The following is a 22,059-nucleotide window of genomic DNA, read 5'->3' as shown; positions in this document are numbered from 1 at the left end:
CAATACCAAACCAGCATGACATCTGATTAATTAGGTGCTTTTCTCCCTTTTATACATATGACAACATTTACCTGGCAGCCAGCCAAATAATAAAGTCCTTGCACTCTTGGACTCTTCTCGCTCTTACGTTATGCAAAAGACAATTCCACAATATTCATGATAAACTCCCACATGCATACCTTTACCCAAAGGTATCAGAAAATACTAGTACTAGAAGCATTAGATTTTGAATACTTCAGGAAATTGAGTCCTAAGTTCCCTCTAACGAACGAGGGTGAAATAATATAAACGCAAAGTTAAAACACAAGATTAAACCAATCACACAAACAAATATAAAAATTCATCAATATGTGCTAGTTTCCGTATTGTTCTTACATTCTCACTCTTTATACTATTTATTAAGTGAACCTTATTTGTCAAACAAAATCTGACACACCTCGACCGAGATCAGGGAGTGCTGGCCGTCACACGAAGGTGACGTAGCCATGTGCACGTGCGGAAGCTAATAAAGTAGTAATATGAAGTACGAATAATTAAAAACTAACTAGCATACAAGGTACTAATACAGTGCTAGTGAGGGAGTCACAATTTCAGAGCAAGTCTACAGCAGTCCAAAAGAAAAGATACAATAAAAGTGCACCCGAAGGTGACCCTACAATGATAGGTGTCTGTCAGAAGTGCCGGAAAAACCCTCTGGGAAACCACCGGAACTGCTACTCAACTAGAACCTGGAGGGGCGCAAAACAAAAGCGTGAGTGGGCAAAAACAAAGCTTTCGAAAACCATTTATAAAATACTTTCTAACCCCTCGCCGTAAAACCTGTATACCTCCCAGAAAATATATATATACGCATAATACATGTGCTAAACATGCTCAAATATATGCCATGTGCTCAATAATATGCCATGCCGAAGTCTCATAATGATATGCAAGTGCCCAGGTATAAACATATCAATATCATGTAATCTGGCAGCCGGAGTCACCTAACGTGACCTGTACGGCTGCATCTAGAGCTCAACACACAAAACAACCAATAATGTCAAAGAACGAACTAGAGGTAATTTAGTCATTTCACACGTGCGTTTCGATATTTCCGGGACGGGATGTCACAACCTTCCCACCTTAAGAGAATTTCGTCCCGAAATTCAAAATAACCAAGCAGCAACCCCTAGTGGTCAAAGAACAATCGAGGATACAAATCCCTCATCCGATCTTCTGTCTCCCACGTAGCTTCCTCGACTGAATGATTCCTCCACAAAACTTTCACTAAATTCACCGTCTTGTTCCTCAGAACCTTCTCTTTCCAATCGATGATCGTCACCGGTTCCTCGTCATACGTCAAATCTGGATTAATCTCTAACGGTTGATGAGGTATCACATGAGATGGATCAGCAACATAATGTCGGAGCATATACACGTGAAAAACGTTATGCACTCTAGCCAACTCCGGAGGCAACTCCAACCTGTAAGCTACCTCACCAACACGCTCCGTGACCACGTATGGTCCGATGTACCTGGGACTCAACTTCCCCTTCTTTCCAAACCGCAGGACACCTCTCCACGGTGAAAGCTTCAGAAATACCCAATTTCCGACCTCGTACACTCTGTCTGTAGCATGCCGATCAGCTAAACTTTTCTGCCTGTCCTGGGCTGCTTTCAGGTTAGACTTAATCACCTGAACATTCTGAGTAGTCTTCTCGACAATCTCCGGACCCACTAAAACTCTCTCGCCAATCTCTGACCAACACAACGGAGTGCGACAAGATCTACCATACAATGCCTCGAATGGCGCCATGCCGATACTCGAATGAAAACTGTTGTTGTATGCAAATTCCATCAAATCTAACCGCTGGTGCCAAGCATCACCAAACTGTAGCACCGAAGCTCGCAACATATCTTCCAAAGTCTGAATAGTCCTCTCTGACTGTCCGTCCGTCTGTGGATGATACGCTGTACTGTAAAGTAGTCTCGTGCCCAAAGCTTCCTGAAAAGCTACCAAAAACTTCGATGTAAAACGTGGATCACGATCCGAGACAATACTCACAGGGACACCATGGTACTTCACAACCTTCGAGATAAACAACTCCGCTAAACGGCTCAAGGGATATTTTTCCCTCACTGGAATGAAATGTGCCGACTTAGTGAGCCGATCTACGATTACCCAAATGCCGTCAAAGCCATTATGTGTACGCGGGAGCTTGTACACAAAATCCATGGTGATATTTTCCCATTTCCACTCTGGAACGGGAAGCGGCTGCAACAACCCAAACGGCTTCTTCCTCTCCGCTTTAACCTGCTGACAAACAGCACACCTGCTCACATACTCGGCTATCTCCCTCTTCATACCCGGCCAATAATAAAATGGTCGAATGGTATGATACATTTTAGTAGCTCCTGGATGCATGGCGTAAGTCGAGATATGTGCTTCATCGAGAATTTCTTTCTTCAAATCTACATTATTAGGCATGAACATCCTACCCTCTTGCATCAACATGCCGTCCGAATCACGAACTCTGAGGTCTCGCCTCCTTCCTTGCTCTCGAGTTTGAATTAATTCTTGAGTCTCCCGATCAGCTACCTGAGCTTCGAGCACACGATCGACCAAAATTGGCCTAACTTGGAAATTAGCAAGTAAAGCCACATCTCGGTCTTCGGCTTCTAACCTCACTCCTATCGCACGCAAATCCGCCAAAAGAGGAATACGGCTAGCGTACAATGCATTAATGCGGCCCTGAGACTTCCTGCTAAGTGCATCAGCCACTACGTTCGCACGACCAGGGTGATAATCAATCATGCAATCGTAATCGCTGAGCAACTCCAACCACCTCCGTTGACGAAGATTAAGTTCCTTTTGAGTAAAGAGATACTGAAGACTCTTGTGATCTGTAAAGATCCTACACTTCTCTCCGTAAAGATAGTGTCTCCAAAACTTCAACGCAAAGATGATGGCAGCCAACTCCAAATCATGTGTAGGGTAATTCAACTCATGGGGTTTTAACTGTCGCGAAGCATAAGCAATCACCCTACCATGCTGCATCAATACACATCCCAGACCATTCAAGGAAGCATCGCTGTAAAACTCGAAATCACCGCTATCGTCTGGGAGTGCCAAAACAGGTGCATGAGTGAGACAATGCTTCAACTGCTGGAAACTCTGCTCACACTTATCATCCCACTCAAATTTAACATCGTTCCTCGTTAATCTCGTCAGTGGCAAGGCAATCACCGAAAAATCCTTAACGAATCTCTGATAATACCCCGCCAAACCAAGGAAACTTCTCACCTCGGTGACTGTTCGCGGTTGCTCCCAACTCTCTATAGCTGCAACCTTCTGAGGGTCCACCAAAATACCCTGAGCAGAAATGATGTGCCCCAAAAATGCAACTTGGTCTAACCAGAACTGGCACTTGCTAAACTTAACATACAATTGGTGTTCCCTCAACCTCTTCAACACCAAAGTAAGATGTCGAACATGCTCCGCTTTCGACTTAGAATACACCAGAATATCGTCGATGAAGACAATAACGAATCTATCCAAGTAAGGCTGGAATACCCGGTTCATTAAATCCATGAAAGCAGCTGGTGCATTCGTCAACCCAAATGGCATAACCAGAAACTCGTAATGACCGTAACGAGTTCGGAACGCCGTCTTAGGGACATCATCCCTATTGATCTTCAACTGATAGTACCCAGACCTCAAGTCTATCTTGGAAAATACACAAGCACCTCTCAGCTGATCAAACAAGTCATCAATACGAGGCAATGGATAACGGTTTTTAATCGTCACCCGATTTAATTGCCTATAATCGATACACAGCCTCAAAGTTCCATCCTTCTTCCTCACAAACAAAACTGGAGCGCCCCAAGGCGAAGTACTAGGCTGAATAAATCCCTTATCCACTAACTCCTGCAACTGAACCTTCAATTCCCGTAACTCAGCGGGAGCCATACGATAAGGAGTTAAAGAAATATGATTAGTACCTGGGAGCAATTCAATAGTGAACTCCACGTCTCAATCTGGGGGTAGACCAGGTAAATCCTCAGGGAAAACATCAGGAAAGTGTCTGACCACTCTCACATCCTCAACTCTACCAGGAGCGGCCTCATCTAACACCACATGTGCTAGGTACCCCTGGCAACCTTTAGACAATAACTTTTTCGCTCGCAACGTTGAAATAACGCCATGTCTCACCCCATTCTGCTCACCCACAAAAGTAACCACAGGTAGTCCAGGACGATGAAATGTAACTACTTTCCCGTAACAGTCAATGTTGGCACGATAGAAATGCAACCAGTCTGTGCCCAGAATCACATCAAAGTCGACAATATCTAACGGGATAAGATCAGCTGCTAAAACAACACCCTCGACTATCACTGGACATCCTGGGTACACACAATCTACAACACATCTCTCTCCTCTAGGCATAGCGAACTCTAAATCGTACCCTAGAGGTGTGGGGCTAGGTTGCGTCACTTGAGCAAATGTATGAGAAATTACGGAATGTGTAGCTCCACAATCAATTAAGACTCTAGCAAAACAACCAAGAATGTTTAACGTACCCATAATCAAGTATGGGTTGTTCTGAGCGTCCTGCAGAGAAATATTGTGAAGACGCCCCTGGCCCTGCTGACGTCCGCCGCGACCTCTGCTCGCCTGAACACCGTGTCCCTGAGCACCACGCCCCTGACTGGGCTGACCCGACTGTCTCGAAGACCCTGCACTACTAGTGGCAATCTCACCCTGCTGATACTGTCCTCCCTGGTACCACTGAGAGCCATCTATTGGAGCTGGAGGATACGACATATAGCCGCCCAAATACTGAGGATAGCCACCCTGGGAATAGGGATCCTGGGGATACTGATACTGCCCCGAAGCATAGGGGACAACATCACCCTGATAGTGGTAAGCACCACCTCGACCCGTCTGGCCGTAGCTAGTCGAACCCTGGATCTGCTGGAGCGGTGCAGGTGGTGGCATAAAGGTCTGCTGCGGTTTCTGCTGCTGCTGACCCTGGGGACAATTTGCCGCTCTATGTCCCATATGTCCACACGTGAAGCACCCACTGCTACCACGCCTACACTCGCCGAAATGCCGGTTGTTACACCTGCGGCAAATAGGGGCTCGGCCTCGACCACCATCGCCCTGCCTCTGGCCTCTAGCGCCACCAGAAAATCTACCTCCACGGCCCTGTCCAGTGGCACTGAAGCCACCACTCGAAGAACTCGAGCTAGCACCACCCTTCTTGAAGTTTTGAGTCTGACGGGGTCCGAGCGACGCTTGACCTTTACCTTTGTCGTCCTTCTTCTGATTGCCGTCTTTTTCTTCCTCACTGTCGCTCGACATGTTCTCAGAATCCTCTATCCTCAATAATATCTCGTAGAAATCCTGGTAGGTCTCGCTGTGGATAGTAGTCGTCATCGAACGCCACTTCTTCTTGGTGCCCAAACGGAAACGACGGAGCATCTCTGCTGGATTACCAGCAACATCAGGATGGTAGTGGGACAGATCAGTAAACTTGCGGTAGTACTCGTTAGCTGTCATCTTCCGTTGCCTCAGTTCAGTAAACTCCTGTTTCTTACGGTCAATGTATTCAGGAGGCACAAATCTCCTCTTGAACAATTCCTTAAAAACGTCCCAATCGGTCTGCTCAGCGGGAGTCAAACGACGAAGCTCTTGTTCCCACCAGGCTGCAGACTCCGTATCCATAAACCATGAGGTCGTCTCGACCCACCTCTCTATAGGAAGGTTCCCCTGATTATGCAATTCACGGAAAATCTTCTCGATATACTTTAACCAACGCTCTGCGCCCTCGTGACCCTCTACCCTTGAACTTATCCAACTTCAGATTATACATGGTCTCCAGAGGAGTCCTCTGGGGAGGGCGCAATACTGACTGAAGGGCTGTAGCAAAAACTTCCCCCAACTGAGCAACATCGGGGAAGTTAGACTCAGAAGAGCGACGTGGTTCCCGACGAGGCGGCATAATTCTGACAGAAGACACCAAGACCATTAGAATACTCACACAGACACAAGACTGCCAAACCTAAGCTCTGATACCAAACTGACACACCCCGACCGAGATCAGGGAGTGCTGGCTGTCACACGAAGGTGACGTAGCCATGTGCACGTGCGGAAGCTAATAAAGTAGTAATATGAAGTACGAATAATTAAAAACTAACTAGCATACAAGGTAATAATACAGTGCTAGTGAGGGAGTCACAATTTCAGAGCAAGTCTACAGCAGTCCAAAAGAAAAGATACAATAAAAGTGCACCCGAAGGTGACCCTACAATGATAGGTGTCTGTCAGAAGTGCCGGAAAAACCCTCTGGGAAACCACCGGAACTGCTACTCAACTAGAACCTGGAGGGGCGCAAAACAAAAGCGTGAGTGGGCAAAAACAAAGCTTTCGAAAACCATTTATAAAATACTTTCTAACCCCTCGCCGTAAAACCTGTATACCTCCCAGAAAATATATATATACGCATAATACATGTGCTAAACATGCTCAAATATATGCCATGTGCTCAATAATATGCCATGCCGAAGTCTCATAATGATATGCAAGTGCCCAGGTATAAACATATCAATATCATGTAATCTGGCAGCCGGAGTCACCTAACGTGACCTGTACGGCTGCATCTAGAGCTCAAATCTCAATCTCAATATCTGAACCTGCCCACGAGTCGGAACCACCTAAAGTGGTCTGTACGACAGGCCTGGGGTGTAAATAAGTGCTACGATCACGTGAAGACTGGGCGAATAATCACGGGTCACCTACGAGTCGGAACCACCTAAAGTGGTATGTACGACAGGACTGTGCACCTACCTTGAATCCAAGGTGAGCATAAGGTGCGGGAGGTGAACATCACGTGAAGGACTGTGCCCTGGCCACGGGCGGGAGCACTAACACCGGGTGTGCAGGTTATGAGCTCTCTAAGCATCTCAAACTACTGCTGAATATAAATATGAATACCACTTACCTGTCACTTACCTGTGCGTCCACAGCACCCAATATGCATATGTATGTATATATGCAACCACTAACATTCCCAACGATGCACGAAAAACGATAATGTAATGCATGGCATAACTAATAAACATTTATTCAATTTCTGGGAAAACATAGTATATAGGTATATAGGGAAGACCAAAAGCCCACTCACTGGTATGTAGAAGGGTCGTAGCCCCCCTGCCTCGCGTGTGCACGCTCGTCCTCGGGGTACGTGTCACCTATATGCGAAATAGCTATAAAAACGTTAACTTTAAAGCACATAACCAACTTCTCGTAATAACTTCTCATACATTGCTCAAAATGTACAATTGAATATACCAACGTGCTCTACACAACCTCAGGATCACAACCATATTTTTAGAAAAATTTTCCTCCGCCGCACGCGCCCCCACGCGCCGGCCACGCGCAGGCATGTGCGGTGCACACGGACGGCGTCAACTGACGCCGTTAGGAATATTCCGTCAGTTTTGACAGATTCCGTTAACGGCGTCAGGAATATTCCGTCACCTTCTCCGGCGAACCTCCGGCGAGGCTCCGGCGCCGTCGCCGGCGCCGGAAAACTGGAAAATTTTCAAATAATGATTTCTCACTCGTTTTTCAACCATTTTTCACGTTTCTTGAACCAAAATGAAGCTTAGGACTAGTAGAACACATTCAAACTACTTTTAAAGGCCAAAAACCACACGATATTACCTGTGCAAACTGTCCAAAACCGGCCAACTTCGAACCAAGCTATCCCGACGTCCAAAATCGTCCAACGAATTACTTCTAAGCTCCTTGGGACCTCACTAAGACGTCTATAAGCTTCAAAATCCCAAAAACAAGCTAGATTAAATTTGCATGAACAGTACTCAAAACGGACATCGTCGAATCGACGTGAAAACGATGTGTTTCTCACCTGAAAATGGTATGGCTGTGTTCCCCTCGACCTCACGAGCTCAACTGTGTCCTTGGTTTCCTCGATCTGTGAACGTGCGAGTGAGTGTGTGTTTGTCCGTACGTTTTAAGGTGAACGGGAAGGGAGAAGGAGATGAGAGATAGAGACAGAGAAAGGGCAGAGAGAGACAAGGAGTGTGAATGTGTGTGTGTGTGGCCCAGCACATGCCACAACACACAAAACAACCAATAATGTCAAAGAACGAACTAGGGGTAATTTAGTCATTTCACACGTGCGTTTCGATATTTCCGGGACGGGATGTCACAAAATCCCTACACATAACATAACAAAAAAATTGTAAGTTATCGAATCATGTGTAATTATGTCAAACAACAAAAAGACTAATATCTTTTTAATTTATATAAAAAAAATGAATTGCTTAAAACTTAAAAAAAAAAAAAAAAAAAAAAATCCACGTTCTAGAAGTCCACTATCTCAAATAATATTAACACACATTGTGTGTGCAACATCGTTAGTAAAAAAAGGAGAAGAATTACAACCACTTGAGTGTTTCCTCGTAATCGCTGAATAAAACTTAAAAAAAAATACATGCATGCATATGTAAAATAGAAATTTAATATGATTTAGAAGTATGGAGTGTTACCGAAGTTTTTCTTTGAATTAATATATTTTCCCTCAAAAAAAAATAGAAATCTAATATATTATGTACAACAACTAGGTGAGTTGTCTTACTTTATTACAAGCAATGCAATGATAGGATACTAGAATTAATTGGAATCTCGTCCAAAAAAAGAATTAATTGGAAAACGTTGTCTGAACAACTCGAGCAGTCTTAAACATGTACAACGGACAGCTTTGGCATGATTATGCTCCTCTGCATTGCCCTCGCATTTGACTTGTGCTAGCAACCTAGTACTGTGGAGGTTGCTTGCTGCATGTTCACACTCTCTTATTATGTTTGCAATTTTTATTATGCTTTCATTAGTGATCTTCACTCTCTTATTATGTTTGCAATTTTTATTATCCTTTCATTTGTGCGACCATCAACTTTCAAATTTCATATTCTAAAAATGACAAAGGGGGTGTGAATGTACGAAATGATGAAGAGAAGTTTGCAATATGGCGGGAGCGCGCGGCGATGAGGAGAAGTTCTTTCCCAAGATACTTTGTTACCGATTCATAGAATTTCATGCTTATGATCAAAGTTATTCATATTATAAAACACTTTGTAATGATTTATAAATATGATATCGTTTAAGCATCAAATTGTATAAAAACAAACCGTCTATCTATTTACTACAGTTGACTAACTAAACAATCTTATTTTAAATTAATTTTTTACAGAGATAATCTTTACATAGTGATTTATTATATAAACGATTCCAATCACAAACACAAAATTTTATGAATCAATCACAAAGTATCTTAAAGATGAACTCCTCCTTAATTTTAATCGTTGGTAAATGTGGGTGGAATTAATTTGAAGGCGTCGGAGTGCAGCACCCGAAAAGATATATAGCAGAATATCTAGTTGAAACTTGAAATACTGCATGCAGAAATTAATTAACACTCCACCTTTTAAGTAATCCTATAATCACGGCCCGATGAAAATGCTCATGCTAGATTGCAGGGGAGACACTCTAGTGAGGTTTTTGGGTCTCACCCGGCCTATTTGTTACCCATTTTTGCCTAATTTTTCTCCGTCCTCAAATATTTCTATTGTAACGTTAACAAATAGGCTGGTTAGAGAACGTTTTTGTAGAAATTACTTCTAATTATAAGCATTTTTTAAGTAAGTGACCCTAGGTTTAATAGATTTCTAACGTGTAATATTGCTTCACAATCTTTGCAGTTTTTTTTTTTTGTTAGAATATATAACAAAAGTTCTGTTATGAAGTACTAAAAGTATCTTTACAACCTAGAAATTTTTTTAACTATTTATACGCGAGACATGTCCTTAATTAAATAGAAACTACTTCATGTATTGCCTAATTAAGCTCCCTTTCCTTTTTGTATTTGTTTTTGTTTATGTTTTGCTGAATACTTAACCAATCACTTGCAGAAGATGATTCAATTTCAATCCACCTAACCTATATATTATATACTGTCTGAGTGTCTGGCATGAGTCTTACAAATGACAGTGTATGTATCCAACTGTAAGTAATTAAACAAATACGAGGTCAAAGAGTTTAGCTCGCTCTCTCTCTCTCTCTCTCGTGTGCTGAACCTGCATGATGGAGTATTTAAAATGGTCTACTAATCCTCCCTATACGTTAACAGCTGGGCTTTGCATGGAACCAGAGTAAACCTCCTCTTAATCTTTAACTTAATACAGTGGTCTATCATCTCTATATATGCTAATTAATAATTAATGGTCCCCCATTTTTGTACAGTCTTTAGCCTGCCACACTGCTTTGCCTGAGTTTTTATTTCTGGCGGTGATTTTTGCATTCCGTTTTTGACCTCTTACGTTTTTTTCCTCTTTTTCTAACCATTCGAATTGAATTCATAAGTTAAAAGAAGAATCAATTGACAAAATTAAAAATATTTTGTGACCTCAAACAAACGAATTACTCTTGTATTTTTTTTCACCTTTAATCCTTACAAAAATAAGTATGTCTAGAACATCAAAACTTGTGGTCCCCTTTCTCCAAAGTTATACAATCCAATGGGGTCACGTATTTCACATGGGATGTGATATCCACACATCCTATTTTACTTATCACATACTTTTTTAATTTTTGGCCATCGGATCAGATAAATTGAAGAAAATCAACAGACATAAATGATCAAGGGGTGTGTAAGAAGTAAAATGGAATGTGTGAATAGCACACCCATTTCACATTTAGGTAGGGTACTGTGGTCTTGTCTCTTTTTAACCTTTTACTCTCGTCTGTCACAACACTAGACGTAATAGTAACCAGTTGTATGTAAATAGTACTCACTAGCTTTCAATTTCACGAGGCGCATCACAATACACATACGAACATTGTCGGAACCATTCCATAAAAAATATTATGTTGACATGTCATATGACATGCACTTCTCTTTACCTTTACCTTGATTATAGAATCATTTCCCAGTCATCTTGCCACGAGTCCACTAGAAATACATCAAATAATAAGCGGAAACAAAATTACAATAAAGGGTAACAAACGTTATTCTTGAGTACACTGCACACACTAGCTACACCCTTGATATCCTATTTCACTAACAACTACATGTACTCTCCAATTAAGAAACAACCTTGCATCATGGAAACGGTGCACCTCGCAAAACAAAAATTCGGATAAGCTGCAAAGCTCGTGTGAATGACAATAATACAACATATGTGATTATAAATCAATCAATCTTAGTTATAAAACATATCATAAAATCCTTTGCATATATAAAACAATCTTTACTCACAAATCTTGATTGAATCCACTCAGGCTCTTACATATATATAATAAAATACTAGGGCTAGTAGGTTAGCACAAATCACAACGTTCCGTATTCCAAACATACTTATGGCATTCTGAATAGATTTCTGTCCCAGACTTACTCATGACAACAGAAAGAAATATATAGATATTGGATTCCAGACTTAATCATGGCAACTCAAGTAGAGTTAATGTCCCATACTTACTCATGGCAACGTAAATTCTAGGCCCATACATACTCATGGCATACCTAAAATGAAGGTATTCGCAGGGGTTTCATATCAACTCATGTAACTAGAAATAAAGATAGAAATCTAGTTCCATACATACTCACGGAACCAGAAAGAAAGTATACAACAATAACAGTTCTTTGTTAGCCTCTCAATTCGCAATCATTTCATATATATATATATATATCATTTCACAAAACAAATCGATGACCAAGTAATACACGTTTATAATTCCATGTCATATCCACAAAGTATATCAAGATGAGGATTTCCATAGACAAAATACTTATTTTTACATAATATTAAAGTAATTCACCCGAAGTCTAGACTACTACCAACTAGCTAGCACAAAGATCTAAGCACTTAGACCGATCAATGCCCAATAAAACACACACGTCAGACACCAGAATAATTTGAGGTTTGTTGACTAAAAAGTCAATTATCAGTCAAAGTAGGCCCCATTGGGGTCAACAATCCTAGATTCTCAAATCCGGAAGATTTGAAAGGTAAATTTTTATTCCACAAGTTTTCAAAGGTTTGATAATTAATAAATAGCATACTGATAAAATTGAACGACGATCCAACGGTCAGATCGTTGTTACTACGAAAACCGAGCAGCCGTACAATTATCCCAAAAATTGAATAATTGAACCATCACATTGAATCTCAACAAAACCTTGAATACGGGCTCAAGACATCAAGCATATTGTTTTGGCCAAAATCCATGTCACTTGTTTCCCCAAAAAAATAAAAATAAAATAAAATCCCATGTCACTTGAGTTTCTCACACGATGCCGTAAGCAGTGGGACTAACTTCAAATTTCACCAAATTTTACAAGCATGTAGAGCTCAACACCAGGAAAAACTTGTATACCTACGACGAAGTCCAAAAGTAGGTGGAAGACATCAAATTTTGCCGATAAAGACCTCAGGTGTCGTAATCTTCATGGCATCTATTTGCCTTCTGCGATGCTCCAACAAGGTTGGGACTGGTTGAGTTTTACTGCTGGGCTGATTGGCTACAAAACCTAGGTGGTGGCGTCAATCGCCGTTTAGCCAATTCGCTGAAAAATGAATAGGGATTGCTAGATCCCGTTAAATTTTATGGCCTCGCACCACCACGTGTGGTAGTCTATCAAAATGATTTTTGGGTGAGTTTTGTAGAGGGACGACTAATTTGTCAGAAATAGCAGGAATTTGCGTCATAATATTCGAAGGGAAATGGGTCGTTAGGTCATGTCGGGCTAGGATATGGGTTTTCGGGTTAACTTTCTTGATTTCGAAACTTTTCAAATTTGGCAAGTTCATAATTTCTAAAACAGGAAACTTACTATTATAGTAAGTGTAAAAAGGCCAAAATGCCCCTCACTTTCAATGCTCATTACTTATTTGTTCGAAACTTACTATTCACGAACGGTTTGTGCCTAATTGCTCATGGAATTGATCTCTACCGTCAATTCTAAACCACCTCCAAACACTAAAGTAAAATTTAAAATGGCCAAAACGTCCTTAAAATCGTTTTTCCCAAAACTATAAAATAAATAAACTAAAAACTTTAAGACATGATATCACATGCCTAACACCATAAGCTATTTATGATTTTGAGCATATTCAGAGCTACTTATGTAGGAAGCATTTCTAATCATAAACACTTTTACTAAAAGAGGTTTTAGTAGAAATATGTTGAAATTTTTATTAGAATTTGAAGTGTTTTTTGAAAAAATCTTGAGTAAGGTCAAACTTAGGCTAATTCCTAAAGTTAGGCTAAATCTTGAGTAAGGTCAAACTTATACGTGCTTTGGTAATCAACCTATTATGAAAATATGAGGGAGCTTTAATTGAGGGATAATTTAAATAAGCTTATTCGACGAATTCTTCCAAAAAATTGTGCTATTTGTCTTACATTTTCTACACATAATCATACTTGTTTAATCTTAATTTTAATCCACACACTTAATTCTCTTTGTTTTCACTTTCACCATGTGTGGCTTGTAATGAAAATGCTAGCATTAATTGATGACTGCTAAAAGCCTAAAACCAAAAATAATTTGGGCATCACATGATGGTTAATATTGTTTATTAGATTAAGTAAGCACTTTTGACACATTATTGCCCCCTCAAAAGTCATACAACAAAGACACACCAAACAATATATTATACAAAGAGAGGACAGAGGGAGGACCACTCAACATCTGCAATATTTAATTACCCTTAATAATAATAAGATGAGAAATGTTACTAGATTTTCTCAAATTGAGACTCTCTATAGATTTTTTATCAATTTATAATTTAACGTCAATTTCAGGATCAATATTATAAATCATTGTACCAAAAACATGAAGTAGTAGAGAGTTTATAAAGAGTTCCGCTTATGAAAGAATCTCCCAAACATTTCTCAAATAAGATTTAACCCCCAAATGTTTTCATTAGCTGTCTTGATTAACCATAACTACCCAAATCTTAAAGGAAGCTTATTAAGCCATTGGGCATGATATCTACCACTTCATAAACCTTTCAAAATTACTGGAAAACCAAACCAAGATGGGCAATTCACATGAAATACCAGGAAGGGCCAAAACCAATCGAAGGGTATTTTGGTCATAAAATGTATCTACGATTCAGAATTTCACATGGAAGGAAATAACTCTCATGTGACCACATGCTTGGGACCCCTAGCTAACATGTTAATACCTCCCTGTAAGCAGGGGAGTCAAATCTCTCCTTGACTAATCCAAACTCATTAGATTAATTGCCACTAATCTATGAGATAATCCTAATTTAAAGTTTCCTAAACCAAATATTTCGTTTTTAATTTGAAAAGCAAAAGATCCCCCTCTCAAACTCAAAGATAATCACATGTATCTTGCAAAGTTCAGGATTTACCCTAGTCTACAAGCTAGAAAATATTACAAGACAAAGCATGAACATAATTTAGAATTACAATCCCGAAATCTGATATGTTATATTGTGAGATTATGAATAAATTATACGTTTAGCATAATGAATTGCCCAACTCATCAATGTCACAATGTAATATGTTAGACTGTCTAAGAAAAGAAAACTTCCTCACTTTTTTGTATACTTTATGGGTAAATAATTTCCAACATTCCTCTCTTTTTCTCCAGCCGTCGAATTAAACAAACCACAAGAGAATTCATAGTTCAAAACAAAAGAAAAAGTGCAAACGTAGAAAACGAAAGTGCAAAAATCATTTCTTTTCTTTATAATAGCGTAGGTTAAACCCTTATCAGGAAGTTACTTTTTACTTTTTCTATTCATATTTGGGTTTTAGAAGAAGAAAAAAGAAAACACTAGTTAGAATTGCATAATAAACTACGGTTAAACTTTGTTGTCTTTATTAAGCTCCCAAAAAGGTTAAGTTGTCCATGTGCCTGCTTCTATATTCTAAACAGCACCTGAGCCCTCATGTTTCGCCTCCGCCAGACCACCTAACTTTTATAATCTCACCGTCCAAACCATGATTACTAACCCAATTAGCAATCGCAAATCACACAGATTAACAATTTACTCAAACATTAACATTAATAAGGCATCTCTTCCTTCCCTTTATATATCACATACCCTCATGCATTTGCTCAAAAACACTCTTTCACTACCACAAAAATGGGGTCCCTAGAAATTGTTCCGGCAACCCCTATATCTGCCGACTCGATTTTGAGTCCGCGGATTTCATTCTCGGTCGAGTTTCTCGACGATGAGAACTTCATCTCCATCACCCCGAATTCGCACGGCGAAGTACAAGATAAAAAAATGGAGTGTGGTGATCACCAAAAGGTACGTAACCCAGATTTTGAGTTTCTCTCGAGCAATGCGAGCAGCCATGCCATGTTGTCTGCAGATGAGCTATTTTTCGATGGGAAGCTCCTACCCTTTTGGCAAAAGCAGCACGCCGAACAGCTCGCGAAGCTCAACCTCAAGACCAAGGATGTCGAGGGAGATGAGAATGAAGAGGTGGTGAACAAGGAGGAGAGCCGAGGGAGTTGGTTTGTGGACGATGATCCATCTCCGAGGCCACCTAAGTGCACAGTTTTGTGGAAGGAGCTACTAAGACTGAAGAAGCAACGCGCTTCATCATTGTCCCCGTCTTCCTCATCCTCGTCTTCCTCTTCTTCCTCGAACTCGTCGGCGGATGTAGCTACGAGGACGGATCAAGAGAAGGAAGGGAACAAAGAGAAGTATATGAAGAGGATAAAGAAAGGGTTGGAAAGAACAAGATCAGCAAGCATAAGAATAAGGCCAATGGTAAATGTGCCAATTTGCACACAGGTGAAGAGCAGTGCCTTCCCACCTTTGTTTCCTCTCAGAAAAGGAAGAGTGCTAGAGAGGTAGAGATGTTGGTCCGATCTGCAGGATTAATTGTCCAATGCGAGAATTTGACCGTGCTCCGGTACTGTATGACATGCACCAGATAAGATGTGCGGCTAAGAATCCAACAACTAAGGATCCCGGTGCTTACTAGAAATCCTCGTCCAAGAAGTTCATTGTTTTCTCAATTTTCTCAATATTTTTTTTATTTCATTTGAAATTTCTGTCTCATGTTTAGGGTGTTGATTATGTTGGATTTGAAGAATCATAATGTAAATGCTAACTTTTCTAGTATTTTGCCACAATATTAACCAAAATTTGTTTGATTTATTTATTTATTTGCCTTGATGTATTGTCCAAAAAGTACGTACATTATCTGCCAACTGGCTCTCCCAAATAAGTGGGTAGGAAAGTGAGAAGACATTGCACATCTGTAACTCAGTCGGTCCAACATGTGAGCCATTGCAGCATTTGGAATCTGATTTTTGAATTATTTTTAGCATATGAAGAAGGGGAATAGGACCACATAGATAGGATTCTTTTGAGCATTGTTTGAATGTAATAGAGATTCGAATTCCGATTCTAATTTATGGGGAGAGAGATTTAAATTTATGTGTAACGAGATGGGCACATTGCCAGTTGGCCTAACGCATATTTGTAAATGTAATAGGGACATTTGACTACAACCATAAGAAGAAATTGAAGTAGAATGTCAACCATAGACCCAAGTAAAAAAAGATCAACACCAATCACTTCACAACAAATAACATTTACAAACAATACAATGTGTAGATTTGAAAGGAAAAATGTGTATTAACGAATAAGAAAAATTAATATGGACGACTTAACAACATCGACTAATTACACAAAGAACACGACAAATCAACGTGACCATATATGAACAATCGGGTACAAAAATGTAGAGTAAAATTTCACTGAAGATCTCAAACTCCACCAAAGCTAAAGAAACATAGGCACGAGAGCTTTCGACTGCAGATCCAAAGAGCTGGCAATGGGAAAATTTGCAGTCCAAATTTTGGAGAGCTCTTTATGTTGAGAGTTTGGATCAAGTTTCTTGGAAAAAATATTTACCTTTGAATGCATAATACTAGCTGTTCAAGTAGGCGGCGGCGCTGAAAAAGAATTTCCAGACGTCCTGAAACGCAAGGAAAAACAATCAGCTTAAGGTGCAATGTAAGGTTTGAGTGGTAAGACTAGTGAAATTTCAACTACCTTAGGTCCAGACCAGATTTTCCAACAAGGCTATCAGGAACTTCACCAGTCAAACAATTGTTTTGTAAGAAACTGAAAGAGACGTGGAAGCGAGTTAGGACTCAGAAACGTCAAGTATCATGGCAGAATCAACGCATGTGCAAGATGAAAGAAAGGGAAAAAAAAGAAGATAGTTTGCCGAGCTGTGCTGTTATCTAACAGCATTGTGAGCGTAAAAATCGGCATAAAATCTGAATAATCCAACAACAAGAGAAAAAAAAGATCTAGAATATCTTCCATGAGGATTGAACAAGGTATCGTTTGGATAAATATCTACATCTGAAACCATAACAATATGCCTGCATAAGTTCATAACATTTTAGTCCTATATACTGAGATAAATGTGCTGTGCGTGCATATATTTCCGAAATTGGTGAGAATCCTTTGTCGAATCACAAGGTTTAGACCATGATACACTTCTAATGGTATTTGCTTCTGACCAACAAGACAGACAGAACATGTGGACGCCCTAAAGTATTCGTCTGTAACATACAGCATGCCGAACATGCAAATTTTTGTAGCAGCCATTCAGATTCAAATGCTTTAAAAAGTAGGTGTTTCCAATGAGAGGTCTGTAATGGGGTTATACCATAAGTTGAACTCTAATCCATAGAGTTCACAAATCAGTCACAATTAACTTTTTCGACAAATAAATTAAAATGCTAACATTTCCGTAATTGAACAGTATAGAATATAAAATTGTTTGAGCTTAAACTAATAATAAAACCAAATTCTTCTCATCCGTTTTTCTATACAAATAGACATTTTAGAAACTGCGAGTAAAAATCTCAAACTGATACCAAGAAAGAACAAAAAACAGACTTTGACTGTTTGACATCACTTACAGTTCATGCAAGCTATCAATGCTCCCGAGCGATGAGGGGATATTTCCACTGAAATGATTGTCTTCCAAGTGCCTTAAATGAGGGAAAAAGAAAAATTGGATAAGAGAAAGCCATTTCACGCAACAAGGAGACTCGGAATATTCAGATGAGACAATCAATGCAACGTGAAAGTAGCACAAAACCGCTAAAATAGATTATTTATCACTTAATCGCAGGTCCACAAGCAGTATAGTTTCAGCCATTGACTTCCAGAATACCATTTACAGTGGCCAATGCTTCCATATCCATAATGTGTTTCATTGCAAGTTTAAGAATAAAATGATGAAGAAGCAGGGGCAAAAGGTGGAAAGTAAATTGTTACAACTTACAATTTCTCCAGTAACTTCAATGAACTTAGATCGGGAATAGGCCCTGTAAATTTATTCTTCCCAAGCAAGCTGCCAGAAGTGCGAAATCTTCAATCAAGCATTCAACAAACACTTGTGAACAAACTAAATACAGTTAAATTTTCAGAAACCTACATATTAGACAATGCGGTCATATTGGCAATTCTAGGTGATAGCGATCCTGAAAGGCCCATACTAGTCAAATTTCTGTACGCATGAGGAAATAGATGTAAGTTTTGGCCATGTTGAGATGAAAAAAAGAAAGGGAAGTAGACTATAAGCAATACCCAAATCAAGCAATGAAAAATGATTACGACAAGTTTCAACTCACAGAGAGACCACACGAATCCGAGGGCCTGAAGAGCATGTAATGCCCGTCCATGAGTACTGACGGGGCAAACAAGGATCACCACTCCAGCCAGGTGGAGGGTTCTGAAGACTTTGTTTTACTCCTTGCAAAGCAATAACTGTGATAAGAAAATGGCCATGATTTCAGAATTGATATCACTAAAATGAATGCCATGGAGTCTTACATCAAGCCTATGCACAAATGGCATCTAAACTTTGCAATTTGAGCAGGCGTAGGTACAAAGTTCTAATATGGGTTAGTTCAAAACTAAAATATAATCCCAATAACATCAAAAGATAAGCATACCATCTCGAGTAAGAGTTGTTCCTCCAAGGGGCAGAACATCAAACACCTCGCCAGCATTAATCAGAGCACCACCGATTGACCTCCCAGAAGGGGTCATAGTAATCCTAGTAGAACCAGAAAGTGGCCACTGCGTCGCATATACAACAAGCCCTCCTGGCTTCACATCCAAATCCTTGTAATACTGTACACCATTGATGCTAATGTTGATCACCCTTGACCCCGAGGAGTCCCCTGATGCAAAGTACAGAGCTATGTAGTATTTCGATTCAGAAACCGACCCAGGAGGCCAATCCAATTCCATGGCCTCAGCTTGCCCTGTCGTCAATTCGCTTTCAAAAACTTTCGAAGGGGGCAGATTCCACATGCCAGAAACTGACGCATTTGAGTTACTCACATTGATCGGAATCAGCGGATTGAGCTCTTCAAATGGCACCCAAAAACGATCAAATTGGTCATCAGGGTATCTGAAAATATCCCAATTTCAGATTCTAAAATCTTTACAAATTTGACTTCAAAGTCACTTAATACACAAAATTTTGAACTTAAACAAAAGATAAGGAAGCATTTTTGCTCACCATCGCATTGATTGTCGTTGGAAGAATGCAAATTTATCTATAAACTACACAAAATGCAAAATTTAAACTCGCAATCAATGGGGTGGTAAAAAAAACATTCATCGGATTGTGCCCTCCAAATGGCTCCCAAAACCGATCGAATTCCTAATCTGGTATCTGATGATAACCCAATTTTGGATTCTAAACTAACTCAAATTTTGACTTCAAAGTCACTGAATTTACGGATTCTACAAGTTAAAACAAAGAGAAGGGCGCGTACCGAATGATGGGTCCGGTGTACCCAAATCCGTTTCGGGCGACCAAGCTGAGGCCGTGCGACTTAAAGTCGGTGGAGTTGTAAAGCGAGTCTTCGAGTATCACAAACTCCAGGGCGGATATAAACGGGTCGGATTCGGTGTAATTGTTCGACCCGAGGCACACGCTCATGGTCTTGCCCTGGGCGAGAAAGACCCCCTCGTAGTATGACGACATGCCGTTAGCGTAGTCCTCGGTGGTGTTAACGACGGCCCAGAAAGTGCCGTCCACAATCTGGTCGAACACCGGCGGCGAGTCGCTGCCGTAGTAGTAGTAGGTGGTCCGGACCATGTACTTTGCATTGCGGTAGACGTGGACGGTGTAGCAGAACTTGCGGTGGGGATAGTTCGGGAACGATCGCGCGGTGGAGAGGATGGGGACGAGGCCCGGGGTCGTTAAGTTCCGCGAGGTCCCACCCGATACAAAGCCGGTATCCGGCAGCCATTCGCGGCCGTCGATTTCGGATTTGACGGCGGCGCCGCAGTTGATTAGAGTACCTGTTCGAAAATTAAAAAAATTTAAAATTAGAACGCGAGCATCGAACCCCAAAATCAATTGGCAAATAGAAAATAAATATTATATTATATAATTACTATACAGGACTTGACATTTCCAAATTAAATTTTGAGGAATGCAATGTTTATTGCTAAGGGGCTTACCTCTGGGGAGGGAGAGGGAGAGGGAGAGGGGGAGGAGGGAGAGCAGGAGGAGGAGGAGGGGGAGGAGGGAGAAAGACATGGTGGAGGGAGAGGCATGAGAGGGTGAGGAGAGAGAGAATGGAACGGTTTTGGTTGGGTGAGTGAGCTAAGCAAGGAAGGAGTAGGAGGAGAAAGAGAGAGAGAGAGTTGAGGTGGAGTCGACAGTGGAGAAGGTGGAGTTAGGGGAGGGGAAAGGTATTTCGGTTGGGTAAGCGCGGGAAAACGAGGGCTGGGTGGGTCAGAGTTGGTAGTTTGACTGCTAAAGTAACTAATTTTAATCATAATTTGGTGGGGTAGGTTGGTGTGTGGGGTACCACTTATAAACGAAATGAAGGCCCGACCCACCAGAGGGAATTAACGAATAGAACCGTAAACAAGTGAAGCAAATCAGACCAACTCAAACTAAAGCCCAACAGTAAACTGCAGAGCCAAACACAAATTGAAGATTAATGAAATTAAATCGGCTTAAGGTAAACTAGCCTTCAAACACGCGTTCACATACGTACAAAAGATATTTTTGGAATACCAGCATGCTACACAAGACTTACACGTTTTAAATGTATTTATATTTGTAAATTGACAAAAGGAAAGTCAAATATTTGAAGTAAATGAATAATCTTATATCATGCTAGAAGAAACCCCTGATAAACCAATTAAAGCAGCTAAATTCATATAATAAAATCGGTATCTATAAAATTTACATTAAGAATAGAGAAAATAATATTTAATAAACAATTGATTGAATCATGTTATTGCTAGCCCATTGTGAGGCTAAGCCCACCGCCCCTCCCCTTTAGTGTATATAATATCGTTTGTTAAAAAAACAATCATTTGACAACTAATTTAATCACATTATTATCTACGTGCGAAAGACCTTTTTTATAACCGGCATTACACGCCTCTTAAGATGTTTTGAACGCGTTTAAAAATAGAGAAAATAATATTTAATAAACAACTGATTGAATCACATTATTGTTAGGCTATTGTAAGGCTAAGCCCACCCCCTCCCTCCTAATGTATATAATATTATTTGTTAAAAAAAAAAAATCATTTGACAACTAATTTAATGTAATTTAATCACATTATTATCCGCGAGTGAAAGACATTTTTTTATAATCGGCATTACACACCTCTTAAGATGTTTTGAACGTGTTTAAAAATAGAGAAAATAATATTTAATAAACAACTGATTGAATCAAATTATTGCTAGCCCATTGTGAGGCTAAACCCACCCCTCTCCCTTAGTGTAGATAATATCGTTTGTTAAAAACAAAAACAAAAAAATCATTTGACAACGAATTTGATCACATTATTATTCGCATGCGAAAGACTTTTTTTTATAACCGGCATTACATGTCTCTTAAGATGTTTTGAACGTGTTTAAAATAGAGAAAATAATATTTAATAAACAATTGATTGAATCACATTATTGTTAACCCATTG

The 22,059-nt window shown here is 40.1% G+C and overlaps 2 protein-coding genes across 2 annotated transcripts; one reads left to right on the top strand and one right to left on the bottom strand.

Moving 5' to 3' along the window:
• The first annotated feature begins 14,965 nt into the window (after positions 1-14,965).
• LOC103954139 lies at positions 14,966-16,185 on the top strand. Its single transcript, XM_009365941.3, has one exon. It carries the CDS (start codon positions 15,190-15,192, stop codon positions 15,913-15,915), a length of 726 nt encoding a protein of 241 aa, XP_009364216.2. The 5' UTR covers positions 14,966-15,189; the 3' UTR covers positions 15,916-16,185.
• A 435-nt stretch (positions 16,186-16,620) lies between these two features.
• On the bottom strand, positions 16,621-20,803 carry LOC103954138 (putative leucine-rich repeat receptor-like serine/threonine-protein kinase At2g14440). Its single transcript, XM_009365940.3, has 9 exons — positions 20,578-20,803; positions 19,884-20,415; positions 19,050-19,513; positions 18,726-18,861; positions 18,530-18,601; positions 18,377-18,445; positions 18,009-18,080; positions 17,125-17,196; positions 16,621-17,047 (listed from the first exon to the last, which is right to left on the bottom strand). The coding sequence occupies exons 1-9, from the start codon at positions 20,654-20,656 to the stop codon at positions 17,008-17,010; spliced, it is 1,536 nt and encodes a 511-aa protein (XP_009364215.2). The 5' UTR covers positions 20,657-20,803; the 3' UTR covers positions 16,621-17,007.
• Between the last annotated feature and the right edge of the window lie 1,256 nt (positions 20,804-22,059).

This window comes from the organism of the source record quoted next, unplaced genomic scaffold (assembly GCF_019419815.1).
Source record: "Pyrus x bretschneideri cultivar Hongxiangsu unplaced genomic scaffold, Pyrus_bretschneideri_v1 Contig6, whole genome shotgun sequence".
Lineage (NCBI taxonomy): Eukaryota > Viridiplantae > Streptophyta > Magnoliopsida > Rosales > Rosaceae > Pyrus > Pyrus x bretschneideri.
The sequence above is the reverse complement of the archived record's forward strand: the minus strand, read 5'-3'. Positions and strand labels throughout refer to the sequence as shown.

Excerpts from the sequence above, each read along its gene's own strand:
- LOC103954138 (XM_009365940.3), bottom strand. The coding sequence starts at position 20,656 with ATGTCTTTCTCCCTCCTCCCCCTCCTCCTCCTCCTGCTCTCCCTCCTC. Across the intron at positions 18,602-18,725 it reads CGGATTCGTGTGGTCTCTCT|AAATTTGACTAGTATGGGCC; the intron begins GTGAGTTGAAAC and ends TCATGCGTACAG. Across the intron at positions 17,048-17,124 it reads AAATCTGGTCTGGACCTAAG|GACGTCTGGAAATTCTTTTT; the intron begins GTAGTTGAAATT and ends CTTGCGTTTCAG.
- LOC103954139 (XM_009365941.3), top strand. The coding sequence starts at position 15,190 with ATGGGGTCCCTAGAAATTGTTCCGGCAACCCCTATATCTGCCGACTCG.